The sequence below is a fragment of the Etheostoma spectabile genome, chromosome 3, assembly GCF_008692095.1.
Source record: "Etheostoma spectabile isolate EspeVRDwgs_2016 chromosome 3, UIUC_Espe_1.0, whole genome shotgun sequence".
Taxonomy (NCBI): domain Eukaryota; kingdom Metazoa; phylum Chordata; class Actinopteri; order Perciformes; family Percidae; genus Etheostoma; species Etheostoma spectabile.
Genome location: NC_045735.1, coordinates 3,924,958 through 3,944,025, shown reverse-complemented (window position 1 = coordinate 3,944,025; position 19,068 = coordinate 3,924,958). Strand labels below are relative to the sequence as shown.

Genomic DNA, 19,068 nt, shown 5'->3' with positions numbered 1-19,068 from the left:
GACAACCCGTGCTCCTATTATTAACCCAGCGTGCTATATGGCAGCGCCAGGACATCTATACTACACATGACTGGAAGTCCGCTACTCGAGTTATTTCGGAGCAGTGTGTGAGTGACAGGCCCCCACAGAGCCTGGAGCCCCCCAAAGGCCAATCTGCTTTATCCCTGCACAAAGACCACAACCGGACAGAGAACGGCTGTGTGTGTGCCTGGAGCTGACCGCCACTTTGAACAATGTGACATTTTTAATCACATTAGTAAAGCTATAGGAAGAAGAATGATATCATTTAATTAGGCGGGTTTGCACCAATACTGTATATTTTGCAGATACACCTTTTTAATAATTCTGAATATTAAGATCAAGCAAACAGAGGTTCAATGAAAAAGCATCAACGACTCAAATAAACCTGTTTAAACAACCCAGTATGTCCAATTTTAAAATTACATTTATTGCAGATTTGAAACCTTATTTTTGTATCTATGGTTATTTCTTTTCAGCGCTACGACAGCTGCTAATTGGAGCATTCATGATTCTCAAGCGGGCATTTCTAAAAGGCTTTTGCGGTATTCCAGGACTAAACACATGTTTCGCCAAGAAACATGTAAATCACTTCAGCAAGACTGTGTGCCAGGAGAATGCCAGCGTTCTCGACATTTAAATAAATGAATACATGCAATCATGGAGGGGGCAGTTTAACACATTTGCCGTCAGGTGGCGCCAGCGTACAACACATTTGTTCAGGCGCTTAGACGCACTGACGCTCCAGTTAACTTCATGTGCAAACAGGTGTCGTCCTTTGCCTGCATTTCGCTTTGCACGTGTCTTTAAACTTTTTATTATGCCTGATGACATGCAAAAAATAAATGTGTTTATGTGTACGTAGCCCTTATTCCTCTCATGTATGTAGGTGTTTTCTGTATTCATTTAACTTATTTAATGTGTTTAAAAAATTAAAAAAAAAACATTGTATGGGAAATATAAAATAAATATACAGAAGGGAAGGGAATGACAATGGAGACTGTCGGAGACATTGTGGATTATTATGTCAACTCATGAGGTTTGTAGTTAGAGAAGGTTATGGGGCTTGCACATTAGTTTGAAATGAATGTCAAAAACCTCTTAATGAAACCAGTCTGTGTGTTTGCTCCCTGTCTGTCCGTCTCGCAGTGAGTCTGGGCGGTGGGAGGGGGGATGATGCTCCAGCTCCTGTCACACATGCTGTACAGCAACAATAATATTTGGAGAGTTACAAGTGGCTGCGGTCTGCATCACAAACCGAGACGCATGACCAATGAGCTCTCTCTTGCGCACGTACACAGATTTCAGTTGACAGCGATCTTTGGTGTATGTGCACGACTTTAAAGCTCAGCAGCTCAGATAAGTTGGTGGCCAGAGTGGAAACGGTCTAAGATGAGCAAACAAGCTGGAACGCAGAGCGGATGCTTAGTTTTCTGAGGACACAAGCAGCGCTCCGTGCCATTGCGCACAACTTCTTTATTGAATTACTGAGTATAATTTCCTGAACAGGAGAAAATATGGCTATGCTTAATTCATTGATTATTTTCACAAAGTTTCTACTTTATTTGAAACTAACATATTGCATGGAGGTAGATTTCTGCATACCTGTTCGTGTGGATCATCAAAAGCATGAAAAGCATCTGCACCGGCGCGCGGAGCAGATGACTGAAAGACTGATAGTTTTTAGACTAAGTGCATTCAGACAGGAACTTTACCTCCACCTTACACCGGATTCCAGTTTTCTTGCACCGGGACACTTGATGCCTGAAAGCGGCTCCTCAGCATCCAACGCCTCTGCCACCGCTGACTTACGGGAATGCTTCTACTCCGGGGATGTCAACGCAGAACCGGACTCCTACGCCGCGCTCAGCCTGTGCAAAGGTCTCCATGGGGGGTTTTCCTATAACGGCATGGAGTATTTCATCAGCCTGGCCAGAACTGAAGACGCAGCAGCCGCTTCTGGATACGGAAACTCTTTCGACAAGACGCATGTCATCCGCCGCCGGAGTCGCGCTACGCACTCAGGCAACTTCACCAGCAGGTGTGGAGTTGCACCTGACACCAACTTTAACATGTCCCTGGAGAAATACAAGCACATCAGTGAGCTGGCGATTGATGGCTTTACTGAAACTGTGTTGAAAACCTTGGGGAGGTCCAAGAGGTTTGCCTCCATCCCCAGGTTTGTTGAGGTGCTGGTGGTGGCAGATGAATCTATGGCTACATTTCACGGGGATGACCTAAAGCATTACCTCCTGACCCTGATGTCAGTAGCAGCCAGGCTTTACAAGCACCCCAGCATTCTCAACTCCATAAACATAGTGGTGGTGGGTTTCATGGTCATAAATGAAGCTGACAAGGGACCCAAGGTTTCCAGTAATGCAGCCCTGACTCTGCGCAACTTCTGCTCCTGGCAGAAGAAGTTGAATAAACACAACGACAAGCACCCAGAATACTGGGACACTGCCATACTGTTCACCAAACAGGTAAGCAGGGGAGGGGTGAGCTGTACCAAACCCAAATATAATGCATCACATTAATGGTGGAAAGAATAGAAATGCTGCACTCAAACACAACTTGTGCATGGGTGAATTCTGAGACAAAAATGGGCCCCTTGGCACAGACACGTAAAAGACTGTTAGAGACACTATTTTTTTGCATGTGAACCAGAACTCCCATGCTTTCAGAGACACAAAACTACTCAGTGAAGTTAATTGTTTTAACTTTACAACAAGAAATACTAAGTGTCAGTTCTCAGAGGTCTGTGCCCTGTGTACCCGTGCAGTTATCCATCTATTAACTTGCGTGTTGTTGCAGCCTGTCAACTGCACAGCCCTGCTGGTCCCATTTCTTCTAGTTCAATGAGTCACTGGAAAAGAGCAGCTGAGCCAAATCTTTCCATGAAAGACCTCACCTCTGTCGGCTTCTACAGAATAAGAACTTGGTCGCTATCTGACTATAAAGGCACCTTCATGATGATCAGACCATTTTTTAAGAATCCAATTAGAATCCAAATTCCTTCTTCATTCATTCAAGATGATGTATATTGACACGATCTAAAGCATTCAGCTGGTCACAGCTGTCAGATAATCCCATGTGGCCACCAGAGCTGCCACTATTTCCTAATAAATCTTTCTCCACAGTCACTAACTTCTCTGTCTCTCCCACTCTGATGCCTGGTTGTTGGTGCCTGCTTTGCATTAGGTCCAGTTTGGCTCTGGCTGGCCATCTGAAACACGTCCTCTTTCCTTCACTCCATAGCAATATACAAAAACGACTTAAAAGTTACCCCAACATTGGGGAAAGATCCCTTATTTACCGAGGGCAATTTTGTGTAGGAAAGTCCAGGTCTGGTTTTGTTGTCCCTATATGGCACAATGAGTGCAGCTGCTGAGATGGAAAAAATCTTGTAATAGGTTACGGAGAGCAAGTGGTGTGGAATACACATGGCTGGCAGAGGGTGCTTCTGGCATCGCTGGGCCTCAATGTAACACTGGGTTAACAAGTTCGTCTTGTACTTTAGTGTTTACTCTGAACACTACAAAAGCGCAGGAAAGTCATTCTGACATAACATAGCATCAACTTTGCTAACATGGTCAAAATGATGATGCTTGCTGAGCTCAAGCAGGTATCAGGTTTGGTCACTGGGGAGCTCACCTGGTAACACGCACAATTATACAGAGGCTCAGACCTCGATGCAGTGGCCGCGGGTTCGCTTCTGACCTGCAGCCCTTTACTCCATGGCATTCCACCTTTCCAAGTCTAGGCTGTCCTATCCAAAAAAGGCCTAAAATGCAACGAAAAATGTTTTTTAAAAAAACAAGAAAAACAAGTTTACTATGTTCACCATCTTATTTTAGCATGCATTAGCTAATTAGCAATAAACCCAGAGAACAGTTGTGGCTGATGGGAATATCATCAGTCCTGCAGTATTTGATTATAAACCAAAGCACAGGATGAACTTTAAATTCTTACCTGGTGATGGCGCAAGATTCAGGAGGTCACCACTTGATCCTGATCCTGGGAATATGTGAATTCCTGTACCACATTGTCATGGCAATCCATGCAGCAGTTGTCAAGACATTTTAACCAGAAAAACAATGTATCAACCTAATGGTGGCGCTAAAGGTAAAATCAGGGGATCCACAAAGTCATTAGGATTCATCTTCTGGGGATCATGAATTTCTGTAACAATAACACCGGCTTTCACCGCAGTTGAGAAGAACCAGATTGTTTGCGAATGTAACATCACTACAGCCGAATTGAGCCAGACATAGCCAATTAGCAGAAAGAGAAGTATAACATAGAGAAAAGAAGACATAGTGAGAGATTAAGTGGTACACTGATAAAGATAAGGCTATCGTGGAGTTGTTGTCATAGTTTTACTCACCCTGGGCTGTGTGCTGCAGGTGGAACTCATCTTGTCCTCCCGAACTCTCTTCTAACCTCTTTAACTAAACACCAAGAGGAAACGTGTGGTGGGCTATCTCCCCTGACCCTCTGCTTCAACATATTCAAAAGTCAGAACAGAGAAACAATAAACAAACCCATGTGCTTTGTATTAGTGATCTTCACGGTCTGTTCATTCTCTAGCTTAAGACACAGCCACAAAAACATGTTTGGAACATGGCTCAAGTCCAATCTGATTTTCCAAGATTTTTATGTAAATGAAATGAAAGGCGTGTTAAAATTAACATTTATGTCTCTGTGTCACTAGGATCTTTGCGGGGCCACAACCTGTGATACACTGGGTATGGCTGACGTTGGAACCATGTGTGACCCGAAGAGGAGCTGCTCTGTCATTGAAGATGATGGCTTGCCCTCCGCTTTCACAGCTGCCCACGAACTTGGTGAGAAAATTGTTTGTATTTGCTGTGCGAAAGAGTCATCATCAGGGATTGCACACTCACATTATGCATTTTAGGTTTATGCTAATGCACATTTGGCCAGAGAGTGAGATATGCTCCAGGCAGGAGTTACATATAACCTTAGCCTAAAATGTCAAAGGAATGATGCAGTCAGGTTCAAGACTTGCATAATCAGTGTAGAAACTGGCCTGGCCAGAGGGCTTTGCAAAGTTCATGATGCTCTACGTGGCTGTGGTTCTCAGTCCTAGTCCCGGAGCACTGCTGGGTTTCAGTCATAGCAGTGATTTAATTGCATTTACCTGATGTTCTGTTTGTAAATTAGTCCCTTATTAGATTGGCACAATCAAAACCAGCAGGTCTCCGGGCCAAGGTTGAGATCTATGCAAGTTCGACATTACAGCTGCACAGCGTAACTTTTCACAGACTGGCAGCTGCAAATGCAAAGTGAGAGAGAACACCCTAGAAATATTTCACATAACATTATACTAACAAATGGACACTTATCTTTAACATTACACCACATGTCATTTAGCTGACGCTTTTATCCAAAGCGAATTACATTTGCTACATATCAGAGGTTGCACGACTCTGGAGCAACAACATTCAACAGCTACATATTGTAACTGTGCGCAGCTTCCCAAAGTCGTGTAGTCACAGTGAGGTTGCCAGGTTTGGTTTCTTTGTGTTAGAAACACCAAACGTATCTCACAACCTTTGCCATAGTGATAATCAGAGATGTTAAAGTTACTGAAGTAACCTACTGGTCAGATAGATGAACTGTTGTTTTTGTGAAGTAATCACCTTCCAAAATTGTCATTTTACTTACTGACTATACTTTCATGTACAGGTTAAAAAGCAAGATACACTGTGAAAAAATGAATAGACATATGTTTGTGAGATATGAGATTAATATGAATCTAAGAATGCTGACCCATTTTTTTAATTTCTAAATCGCATCAAGGATTTTAGCATTGCTAAATAGCAAGCTAAAATGAACCAATATTAATTGTTTAGCTGTTTCATGGTAAGTGTGTGCTGTTGTTTCCCAGCTAGGCCACAGAGAAAGTATTTCGTGAACCAGAATGCCTGAATTCTGACTTTATACTGAAGTTGTGATTTATCACTTCCTTTGGATGGTGAAATGTCCAGTGTAGTTTTGACAAATAGGTTTGATCTACCACGATGCAAAATCTTTATATTTATCAGTGATTAAGCCTGATATTATACATGTAATCTCCTTTTTGCAGCTTTAAATTACCTGCCAAAGGTGAACATTGCTTTTTTGATGACCTTAAATGGGTGATATATGAGCTGCATGTACTTTAGTTTGACAAACTGCTAAAACTGTCTAGTTAAGGCAAATCAAATGGATAATACAAATTACATGTTTTTTTACATTTTCAATAATCAGTGGTTGAGAATGTAAAAGAAGTAAGACTCATGCCTGAAACCAGATGCACAAGTAACTCCGGAGGCCCCGAGAGAGGCATTGGTTTACACTGTCCTCATTACACAATTTCCCCTCAAAATGGTCCTGTCTCATGACTGAATATGCTGAAACACATCTATGTTTTGTTTTTTTGGAATGTACTGCATGTCCATATTTAGGGAATGAAATGATTTCCTTGGGAACTAAATTCCCCTGTCAGGCCTGGTTTAGAACATGGACGCAAGCCACGCTGTATATTCCCATGCTATGACATCAGCTTTCAAATTAGTCCAAGTTTAGTTTGCTTTGCCTTATACATACATGTGTGCTGTGATGTCTGGAAAAAAAGTTTCTCTTTTTTTGGTACTATTTTCATCACCACAGCTACAATATGCCTAGTAACTGTTACTAACTGCTTATTGTGTTTTAAAACATTGGAACTGCTTAACTCTAACAAAGGCATAACCTTCTGTCTCTCTTCCAACCCTACCCGCATCCCTCAGGCCACGTCTTCAACATGCCTCACGACAATGTGAAGGCGTGTGAGGAGGTATTTGGGAAACTAAAGGACAACCACATGATGTCTCCCACACTGATTCAGATTGACAGGAGCAGGCCCTGGTCTGTGTGCAGCGCAGCCATCATTACTGAGTTCCTGGACAGAGGTCATGGTTAGTAAACACTTCCTGTATGTGTCTCTGGACTCAGATGGACCACTAATTTGTCCAGGCTTCATGCTTTCAGCTGGCTGTAATCTAACTGAACTCACAATAACAGACCTTGACTCTAGTTCATCATGGTTACATTTTTAATTTCAATATCAGCTTCAACTTTTGACAAAATTAATATTCATTTCATTTTTTCTAATTTTTGTTGTTAAAATACTTTATCTATTTGGATAAGATTGTTCTTTTTCTTTGTTTATTCTCGAGTGTTTTTTGTGCCTTGCAAAATGGGGTCTTGGAATAGAAAAGTCAAAGTAGTTATATCGAGGGTCAACAACACTGTCAAACACACTTAAATAACTATATAAATAGTACATAATAAAAAATAAAAAATAAATAACTCAATGAAACTCAATGGAAACTGGATAAATCAAATCTAACGCTATGTCTAAAGTTGACAAGCGAATCAATCAAAAATAACGACTTACTTGAATAAAAAAAAACGTATAATGTCAAAGTGATCACTTGTGGTGATGAATGAGCATTATGAACAAACTCTGCAGTTACCCTCAACTCTGCAAAGCGTTTAAGCTTCTTTCAGCTCATTGTTTCTGTTTTCTGGCCAACAACTTTAATGTTTCAGTTCAGTCACAGCACTCTTAACAAAACTTTGTTTCTAGCCACAGCAGACAGCTGTTTTTGCTAATAAAAAAATATAAAAAATCTCAAGAGACACATTTAGTGATTAGGTGGCAAACATAGAACAACAGAACATTTGACAGATTTCCTTCCTGGGAGATGATTAGGTGCAAAACTGAAGGTTGATGAAACTATAAAAAAAAAATGAATGCAGCTTTAAGAAGACTTTTAGTTGGTGAACACCTGTAGTTGTCATGTCATGTCATAAAAGATAAGTTAATGATGAAATGATGGAATAATCCACCCCATAGCACATTACAACAAATGCTAAATGACCTTGCATGGGATCAGAATTCTGGATCCTTGGCAAGAAATTCTGTTTTAACAACAGGCTTAAAGTGATGCAGCACCCAGCTGAGTCGTCATATCTTTAAGGAAGGCTTTGGGAAGTTGAGTACTTGAGGATGACAAACTAACAGAGTTCCTTATGTTATATGCTAATCGGAGCTCAAAAAGGTAGAAAATGCTCTTTATGTAATATCTGAGGACATTTTGTTATATTTTGATGAAAAATGAGCCTTGCAGCCCACGTCCACACAGGATGGTGGCGATAAGGACACACTGAGGGGCACCCTTTTCACATGGTGGATGAAAGCATATAAAAGTAGGATTCTTTTGTAAAACTAGCACATACCAGATCCTCACTAGCCTCAACAGACTGCAATGTAACCTCAAGAAATGTCGAAATGTGAAACACTTAGCAGAATTACACTTGAAACTAAAGTGCAAGAAACTATTTGAGGAAGTATCACTTTAGTATCCACATTCAATACACCATTCATAAATTCAGTAATATATTGTTTGGCTTTTTCTCCTCAGGAGCTCCCTCAAGTCTTTTTCTGTCTGTGTGTAAAATCCTGTAAGTGGCTGTGAGTGGATTCTATGTAATAGACAAAATTAGCACACCAAGCTATTACCTTCCTGCAAACAGCCCACCTACTGTAACAAGCAAATGAGCCTTTACCAAGAGTAACACTCCAAAGCCAACACTACTGTCTTTTCTTCACGAGCCAATCTTAACATTATCTGGTACCTGCACTGTCTCACATAGACAGCTTACCAGAACACTCATACCAGAGCACTCTTGCAAAGCATAACCGTTTTAAACAGCATCATTCTTTCTCAGGGACATTGGATTTGAGAAAGATGAGAGATAGAGTACATACTGTATGTTCCTCTTACTGAAAGATGAGTCTATGCAAGTGTAAAAACATTTGGTTACTCACAAATTTAGCAAATACAAAGTACTTTTTTCACCACATCAGTCAACTTTTCACAAAATGCCATGGGAAAGATTTAATTTCTTAAATTAGCTTTTTGTCCCTAAAGCTTAATTGGTTAATTTTTGGCCATCTGGTTACAGTGCAAGAACCTATAAAAAACACTGACATATTTACACCTCAACAAGTTGATAAGGCGATAGTTTTTGTTGAGAGATGGGGGATGACACGCAGAAAAGGGCCGCAGGTCAGACTCAAACCCGGGCCACTGCAAAGGACTCCTACACGGGGCGCATGCTCTTGCTGGGTAACGGAAGCATTCATGTTCCTGTCCACCATAAACATATAACTGATGTTCACTTATGGTTTTGGTCTCCATCAACTCCTTGTCCCCAATTTGGTCTGTCCACTGTTTGGTGCTGGCGGTGGGTAGTGTTAAATGGCTTCATTAGCTTTTGCACTGAAAACAGCTGCCTGCTGCCGCTTGAAGCAAGTTTGTTGAGACTGCTGAGACTAAATGACAACCGTAAAGTTGCAAGCCTTAAAACCAAAACAATGAGCTGAAAGATGAACTCCGTCAAGCTGAGGAAAATGCAGAGTTGATGAGGAATCTCTGCGTTTGTCAAGCAATATCTTAGATATTACACGTTGTAATTTTCCCCACTGCATATACAAAAATATCACTTTGTGGAGCTTCAAGTTTTCTATGTTCGAAGTGAATGTTTGTTAGTAAATGCAGCTGCGGTCTGATTGTTTGCAATGTTGTTTGTATGTTTCTGTAGGAGACTGTCTGTTGGACCAACCTCAAAGGCAGCTGTCTCTCTCAGACAACCTGCCTGGTTCCAGCTACGGCCTGCCCCGCCAGTGTGAGCTTGCTTTCGGCCCCGGATCCAAGCCCTGCCCGTACATGCAGCCCTGCTCCAAGCTGTGGTGCACCGGGAAGGCCCGCGGCCAGTTGGTCTGCCAAACCCGACACTTCCCCTGGGCGGACGGCACCAGCTGTGGCAACGGCAAGGTCTGCTACCGAGGAGCCTGTACTGATGAGAACAACACCATGCACATCAAGGTGAGAAATTGCGGGAAGAAAATGCTGTCCTGTTTGGTCTTTTTTACTACTTGTTGATGTACCATTGTGTTTGTTTTTCTTTTGTCCCAGGTGGATGGACGGTGGGGGAAGTGGGGAGCATTTGGCGACTGTTCCCGAAGTTGTAATGGAGGAGTTCAGCTGGCAAAGAGGGAGTGTGACAACCCTGTTCCTGAGAATGGAGGCAAATACTGCTATGGCCTTCGCATCAAATATCGCTCATGTAACTTCAACCCTTGTCCTGAAACAGGTACACTAGTCTCTGGTTGAGTATTTTTACACAGGAAGACACACGTTTTGTAACCAACCCTTGGATTTACCATCAGCTTAATGAGCTTGCTAGATACAGTTGATAAAATCTGGCTAGAAATTAGAAGTTGCTTTTGTCTACCTCTGTCTAAGTTCAAGGACCCATTGTTAAATAAAAAATTCAAGTAGCAAATTTGCCATCATTATCATCATAAAATGCACAGAATTGAAATCCATTAGGGGCTTAGTGAACAGGCAACGCAACACTGCATTCACATTCTATAAGGTCAGTAATGTTGCAGTAGTTGTCAACTAATCTGAGGTTCTTTTTACATCTTCAGGTAAGAGTTTCCGTGAGGAGCAGTGTGAGGCGTTTAATGGCTTAAACCTGAACACCAACAGACTAGGTTCCTCGGTGGTGTGGGTTCCTAAATATTCAGGCATCTCTCCCAAAGACAAATGCAAGCTTATCTGCCGGGCCAACGGGACTGGGTACTTCTATGTCCTCGCTCCAAAGGTAAGTAGCTTTTAGGATTTGGTATGTTCACTTAACCACTCCTCCTGATTGTAACCACACCATTTAATTGTATCTTCTTTAATTAACTCTTTTTCTAATCATGAAAAAAATGCAATCACTAGAAGACATATAATATATTTATAGACAACTCTATGTTAATAAAGTAGAGAAACTAGAACTAGCCAAATGACATATTGATTGCTTTGGCTGGAGGTTGATTTGAGTCTTAATAATTACTAGCTTTTGTTTTAGCCTGTGGATGGTACATGCTATGAATACATTTAAAAAAAAAAAAACTACTGCCACACTCAGATCTGCCTAAAAAGCTAAGACTTTGAGGAATTCTGTCAATATTCTGAGTTAAACTGGAATCAACTAATTGCTAATGTTATCTGAACTCTGTGTCATTGAACACCTCATCATGCATCAAAACCTCATGGGAGGTTTAGTTGAAACATTTAGATAGAAATATTTAACAGCCTTCTGTTCACAAAGGTTTGGCGTGTAACTGCTCAGTGTGATTCAGCCCTTTTTTCAAATGCAAGAAGTAAAGGCTAGTTCTATCCACAGCAAAGCAGTGAATGGTGATATGTTGGTGGCAGTAGAGAGAGCCCTGCTGCTGGAGCGTTGAAGAAGGAAAACATGAAGGGACAGTATCACTTCACAGCTGGGGCTTGTCAGCACCTATGGAAGCAACCAGAAAAGAAAAAAGCTTGTAACAGCAATACAGGCCAACATCTTGTTTACACTAAAGGACACAGTACACTCCCTCTGGTGCTACTTTGCAAATTTCTATTTATGTAGCTCTTTGGTTCATTATGTTTGTTTAGAAAGGAGAATAAAGTACGTAATCATGGAAGACCATATATGTGTCAACACTTTCTGTCTTGCTCTTTCTTTCCCTGTGCTGTTCCTGCTTGCATATTATCCACCTTGATCAGCTTGATGTAATGTCTCAAACCCTGCAGGTTGTGGATGGGACTCCGTGCTCTCCTGACACCTCAGCTGTATGTGTTCAAGGAAAATGCATCAAGGCAGGCTGCGATGGCAAGCTGGACTCTAACAGGAAATTTGACAAGTGTGGCGTGTGTGGTGGCGACAATCAGGGCTGCAAGAAGGTCTCAGGAATGTTCACCAAACCTGTGTAAGTAGCATATCAGCACATGCTGCATCACTACATAGTATTGCATCTAAACTGCCGGGACACGTCAGAATGTCAATGTTGATGACAAGAGGTTTGCAGAGGAAATGTCTTTGGTGAAGTGTGTTACTGAAAAGGAGAAGATAACTGAGCTTTCTCAATCTTTAGTAGCATCAGAAACATCTAAGAGAAAACACATGCTGACCAATCACAGTTCTCCCAACGTAGTATCTTTGTAGCACATGACCACCGTAGCCTCTTAATGCAGAACTAACAATGAAGCTTTAGGAATAGGACATTTTAGGCAGACTGCAACTGGACAACAGAACAAGACATGTATTTGTTTTAACCCTTGTGTTGCCTTACCGTCAACCATTAAAAAAAACTATTGTCACTATTGTTTTTCGACATTTTTGTCACTTTTTCTATGTTGTGGGTGTTTTTTTTATATTTTTTTTCCAAAGTTTTTTGATATTTCTAGTGGTGAAATGTTCAGCGCTTATTTCAAAGGCCCATTTTTTGTGATTAAAAAAACTTAAAAACGAGTCAAATTTGACCCAAGGACAACATGAGGGTTAACAGTTTTTGTACATGGAGTTACATAACAAGTTACATTACATCCATCGTCTTGAAAGAATAACCATTGGCCATTCCGCACTATTAATGCGCTACATCTCCACACTTTATTTTCAGTCATGGCTACAACTTTGTGGTGATGCTGCCTGTTGGAGCTTCCAACATTGACGTCCGTCAGCGTGGCTACCGAGGAATGGTCAGCGATGAAAACTACTTAGCAGTGAAGAATCGGCACAACAAGTACCTGCTGAACGGCAACTACGTGGTGTCAGCCGTGGAGCGTGATTTGCTAGTGAAGGGCAGCTTACTGCGCTACAGTGGCACCTCCACATCTGTGGAGATTCTTCAGGCCACCAGACCCCTGCAGGAACCTCTGACTGTGGAGGTGCTCTCGGTAGGAAAGATGACCCCTCCCAGGGTGCGCTACTCCTTCTACATCGCCAAGGAGAGCAAGGAGCAGAAGACTCTGCGGAAAGAGGAGAGAAGCCACACTGCGCACAATAGTGTCTTGGCGGACAGTAATAGGGTGGAAGCTAAGACTCAGATGATGGGTAAGAGGCTAGTCAGTCACTGGGTGACAGGAAGTTGGGATTCGTGCTCAGTGACTTGTGGGAATGGTCTGCAGAAGAGGCTGGTGCAGTGCCAGAGCATGGAGGGGCGTCCTGCAGTGGACTGTGACAATGCTGACAGGCCTGTAGCAGTGAGAGCATGTGGTGATCCATGTCCCATGTGGGATGTAGGGGCTTGGTCTCACTGCTCCAAGTCCTGTGGAAGGGGCTTTAAAAGGCGGCCAGTGCGCTGCATGACCGACAATGGTCTACATCTACCCAGAGACCACTGCTCTGGAAGGAGGAAGCCTCAGGAACTGGACCTCTGTAATCTGAAGCCATGTTAAAGCAGAAGAGACAACCAAAGTGACGATTTGCCCAAATCAGCATGATAATGATCCCATGGCTGTCTTGTGTGGAAATACACTCAAATGCAGCCTGACTGTGTCAGCAGGGGCGTCTGCTACACTGAAGAAAGCCAATGGAGACAGAGAGGATCTCCCTCTATTGTATGAAAAGACAGATATCAGTTTAGATAAGAGAAAATAATGAAAGCTGTCTTCTTGTAAACAGTCAAACCATCTGCCTTAGGTTTGACTTGCGGTTAGTCTACCTCTACCAGGAAAGATGACACAATGCATGAGCATTACGGAGCGTACCAGAGGAGAAAGATGCAGAGACACACACATCTGCACACAAACATAATTTCTTGGTAAAGTTACCTGCGTTGGATGAAATTTCAAAAGCAGAGAAAAGTCCAGACAGACAGTCAAAGCATGGTGAGGTATAACCTCAGCACTCACACTGTGCACCATCACAAGCAGATATCTCACCTGTGAAGTGACATTGTTCTCTTTTCACTGAAGAACTAATCAAAATGTGAAAGACAGTACTGTAACATTCGTGCAACATTCAAGACCTGAGTGGTCCATGCAGCTTCTGCATCTTTTTTGTAATTTGTCTTGATTCAGTGCTTTGGCTGTTGTCTGACATAGAATAATCAAAGCTAGCAGCCAATTACACTGCCAGTCAGAGTCAGATCGTAGCTTTACAAGCTTTATATCCTTACAAAATGAAAAACAGACAATATATTACACACCTGATACAGTCCTTATGAATTTGATAAATATCAAAGAACTCCTGAATTTTACTCATGGCCAAAAAAGTAAATATATTTTGTATAAGAGGAAAATAAGTTTAGAGCTAAGATGTTAGCATATCATATCCAGTGAATGTAGGCTGTTTGTATGGTGCAATCATAATGTGTCTGTGTCCGTTTTGTGTAAACTAAACCGAGCAATGCTCCTGTTTCTTCTGTTGCCAAAGAATTATAACCTTTCAAAAAGCCTTAGTACTTTGAGACACATCTCTGATGGAACTTCTTTTGTCTGCTATAACATATACAGTATATACATATATATAGCAGATATTTCCTTTGAGAAAAAACTAAAACCAAAAGGGACAAATTAATAAATTAATTATTTTTGGTTTTATGATGGCGCCCTCCCAGTTTTGCATTAATTCAATGGAATCCTGTTTAGAATCTAATATGGAGACAGTTTGATAATTAAATTTTGCTTAAAGCATCAATGTCAGAGTTCAATCATGGGCATGGCAGACGGTCACACTGAGCCAGACAGCAACCTGTTACACAACACAAGATCTTCAGACTCGGATCAACAACTGCAGTACATTAGCTGTCCTGCTAAAGTCTCCTTCTTATCGAAGTTACAGGAACAGGAACACACGTCTTGTCCTGCACCTTAGCTTATTGAACAAGCCACAAAACAAACATTCTTCGGGGAAAAGAGCACTGCTGACGTCAGTGTGTGCAGACTAGATAGCTAATTAACTGCTCTGCACATGTGAACGTACAAATGCCACCTGGGACCACTTAAATGCTGCTGTGCTCCTTACGGTTCAATACCACTAACAACACACTGTCTGCTCGTTAAATGAAGACTCCGGCACTACAAGTTTGTTTACTTTGTCTCTCTTTCCTTATGGTGTAGTCTCGCTTTGCCAGACCTTCGTAACACCGTAAGCCGTCGTAGCGCTCTGGATGTCATCTTGGGTTCTAGGAAATTGTGATGGACTTTTATTATTTATTATTTCCTAAGACTTTATATAGGTTGCTGTCAGTTTTGAAGAAGGTATTGATCCATGTACTTTTCTCAAACTGTAGCTCTTGCATATACCACTTCTCTACTGAGTATCTATGTTCTCTATGTTATATTCTTTTCAGTAGTTGATTAGATTAGCAATAATAATAATTATAATAATAGTGGTTTATTCATAGAGTCTTTTTCTGATAAAACGCAAAGTGCTTTCCAAATATAGGACAATGGCAGGACCTAAGCAGCATTTAAACAGTTTAAAATCAGCAAACAAAAGAATACATAGCAGTGATAGAAAATACTAAAAGACTTAAACATGCAATCAATTAAATAAAACGTTCCCAATTACAGACATACGCAATGCATGAAGCATAAAGAAAGAAAACGTATTAGTGGTTTAAGACAAAGAAACATAACAATGTAGGCATTAATATTGTTAAATGAATACGCAGTTTTCAGGTGATGCGGTTGACCTCTTTAAAGCTCCATGAATACAATGCATGTTGGCTTGTGGCATCTCCTTCAACTTTCACAGTTCTTTTGTCCTCCTGCTATAAAGCTGCTTCATCACCTCTTGCCCTTAATGACATAATGCAAATGCAACATGCCAGCCTATCATTATACTGCCCCCAACCACCAAACTTTTTATGGTTCCATCATTTGCTCAGGTGTTACACTCATCCTCTTAAGTTTCAGAAAAAGGATGTTCTTGACTATGAAACACATCCATGGTGAAATTAAAGGAACAATCCTCCCTTAAACGCAATCAAATACCTATTGTTGTATATCATGGCATTCCAGTTTATTGTTTTGAAGGGACTGATATTATTCCATTGGATAAATGTTGTTGCATTTTCAACCAAGCTGAAAATTTGCATGCTCGCAGCAGTATAAAAAATACTTGGTAAAAGTTGAGTTTTGCTGTCACGCCCTGAGATTTGGTGTTTAAGGGCAACTGTCTGGACCATTTGACATGTTTACAATGTTCATTAATAAAAAAGACAGAAATTGACTAAAATAAAATAATCCCATCATCTATGCTATTATAACTTTCAACACTTCCAATTTCAACATTGGAATGCGTGGAATGCGTCAAACATTGCAGAATAATAGATTTGTATTTGTATTTGAAGGTGGTCCTCTAAACTGATAGACAAAATGCCAAAATGTCCTTCAACGAAAAACTTGATTACACTCTTAATTTCCAGTTGGATTAGGTGGCATTGTATAGTTTTTCTTTCTTTCACATCATGGTAATGTTTTTTTTATAAGTTGTCTTTTGTATTGTATACTATGTATACATTCATCTAGCTGTATAAAATAAAGAATGTATATATATATATATATATATATATAAGATTGTAAGACAATGCTGAATCATGATTGATGATCTGTCTGAAGCTTTAGGTTTTAAAGTATTATTCAGATATTTTACGTTAAGACAACAAGGAAATATTACTTCCCTACTGACAGGCTAGATGAATATCTGTTGTCTCTTCAACGTCTCCCTTTGCTCCAGCAGGATCTGTTACAGCAGATTTCTGCTGTGCCATGCAGTCTTCCATCACATGAGATGAGACAGTCTTGATATCTCAGCTCTTCTCCAACTGAAGCATGACTGCAGATGAAAATATGTTCAATCATAATCTTTGGTATTCTGCTGATTCAAGCGCCGTTGTCCGGGCTATTCTGTAATAACACACCCAGCATTGCCAGAGCCTGCCCAGTAAGCTTAATGCATTGTTGGACAGATGTCTCTCCGACTTGGGCACCATTGTCTTGAAGATTTAACCCATGTGAGGGTTTGAAGGTCCTTACTAAAATCCAATTTTTGGGATATAAGATTTGGATGGTTTGCGCTGTACATAAAATTACTTAGATTCTTGTTGTTGAAAAAGGTTGAGTAAAACTATCTGTAACTGCTAACAATTGGAACTGCATTATAATTTTTGTTTTGAAAGGACTGACAGACTTTCCTAGACCTGAACCAGAATTTGAGTCTCTTTCTTGACACCCTCTCTTATCTGCAGACAGTGAAACTCCACTCTTTTAGTACAACACACACTAGTCTATATCCACAACGTTCCAGTTCCGGGATTGGTCCGTTGTGGCCGGAAAATTCTGCCAGATGTCACTATTTTCGGTACCTTTCGCTTTCTTTCTTTGTGTTTAAGTTCCGGTGGATTTCTGAGGACTAGGGTTAACTGCTCCTCATATCTCTGCAGGGTAAATCCAGACAGCTAGATAGACTATCTGTCAAATCTGAGTTTTCTCTTGCAGGACTAAAACAACTTTTAAACGTACACATTCTACCCAAAACTTACCAATAAAAAATATTGGCAGCCTAATGCTCTATCTTTTCTTAAAGGAATACCATCCATCCATCCATCTTCATCCGCTTATCCGGTATCGGGTCGCGGGGGCAGCAGCTCCAGTAGGGGACCCCAAACTTCCCTTTCCCGAGCCACATCAACCAGCTCCGACTGGGGGATCCCGAGGCGTTCCCGGGCCAGGTTGGAGATGTAATCTCTCTACCTAGTCCTGGGTCTTCCCCGAGGTCTCCTCCCAGTAAAGGAATACTTTACACCCATATTGATAATAGATACGTAGTCCTTGCATGCCTCCACAGGGAACAAAGAATCCAAAATGGAGGAAAATCTTGGTGCATTGAAGTAAAGTTTAACAACAGCTAAACAAATCAAAACGTTGTTTACAAACTCTCACGCATGCAGCATAATCCAAGTCTCGTTTATCAAGTCATATGCTCAGTACTTCCCAAACACCTTTTTGCTAAAACCTAACATTTCCACATAAACAGTCTCACACACGAACGAGTAGCACGCCTATGCAAGCTTCTCAGATGACAAGCGAACAAGTAGCGCGCTTGCGCAATCGTGACACTGTGCTGTTTCCATAAGTGTTTTAAAACAAATTACAATTTTTTTTCCAAATTACTTTAGTTTTATAGTTTATTTAGTTTATGGAAGTACTGAGCATTCGTTTGGAGAAACCAGACTTGGATTATACTGCATGAGTTGTGTGAGAGCTTGTAAACTGATGTTTTAATGTTATGGTTGAACTTATAACACTTATAACAATTCATCAAGACTTTTCTCAATTTTTGGATTCTTCACCGTTGAGGCATGCTACAAAAACATTTTCTTCACGAAAAAGGGACACACTTGGTGAATGATTGATTTACAATTTATTATTTGGGTGGTGGAGTTTTTCTTTAAGTTCACAGACTATATTTATCATGTGAGTTTGTAGTTGTTCAGCTTACTGTCCAGCCCTGTAAATGTTCAACTAAACCAAATATCCACATGCTCTGAATTCCACGAGATCTCACCTGAAAAAGCTTAAACCACTGAGCAAGTAGACCAGATGTGTTTTGCTTTTATAGATGATATCTGATGGAGAAAGTTTAGTCTATCTGTCAGTGCAGGCTGGTAGGGCAGTTTGCTAAAAACACAAACACCATTTCCTAGTCATCTAAGACTTTCTTTTGACTATCTAAAACACACTTTTCATTCAGAATCACAAAGTAACAGAAAATAGAAACCACTCTCTACTTATTAACATATTGTACATTTTTCACATTGTACACCTTTTGTAAATTCACACACTCCCAAAAAGCAGTGACTTATCAATATTTGATCTTTTTCTTTTAGTGTCCCTTTGGTGTCTTCTGCTCTAAAGCAGTGCAGACAGGCTGGTTTGGTAAATATGAGCATGCATGTGTGCAACAAAGTCACATCATATTACACCTGGTTGTCCAGTAAAAGAACAGAGCTCATGATATCGGCTATGTGATTAGCTGGAGCATCTCTGGGGGATGTTAGTGAGATGAAGTTACATTATTGCTCGCTGCATGGACTTGCTGACCCAGCAGGAAGGGGTGTGGGGGTGGGGGGGTGGGGGGGTGGATGGAGATCTGTGA

General features: G+C 41.0%; 1 protein-coding gene across 1 annotated transcript; it reads left to right on the top strand.

Moving 5' to 3' along the window:
• Nucleotides 1-1,245: 1,245 nt before the first annotated feature.
• On the top strand, nucleotides 1,246-15,430 carry LOC116685123 (A disintegrin and metalloproteinase with thrombospondin motifs 15). Its single transcript, XM_032510350.1, has 8 exons — nucleotides 1,246-2,501; nucleotides 4,733-4,865; nucleotides 6,816-6,983; nucleotides 9,679-9,962; nucleotides 10,053-10,230; nucleotides 10,571-10,746; nucleotides 11,715-11,890; nucleotides 12,581-15,430. The coding sequence occupies exons 1-8, from the start codon at nucleotides 1,536-1,538 to the stop codon at nucleotides 13,356-13,358; spliced, it is 2,859 nt and encodes a 952-aa protein (XP_032366241.1). The 5' UTR covers nucleotides 1,246-1,535; the 3' UTR covers nucleotides 13,359-15,430.
• Nucleotides 15,431-19,068: the final 3,638 nt, after the last annotated feature.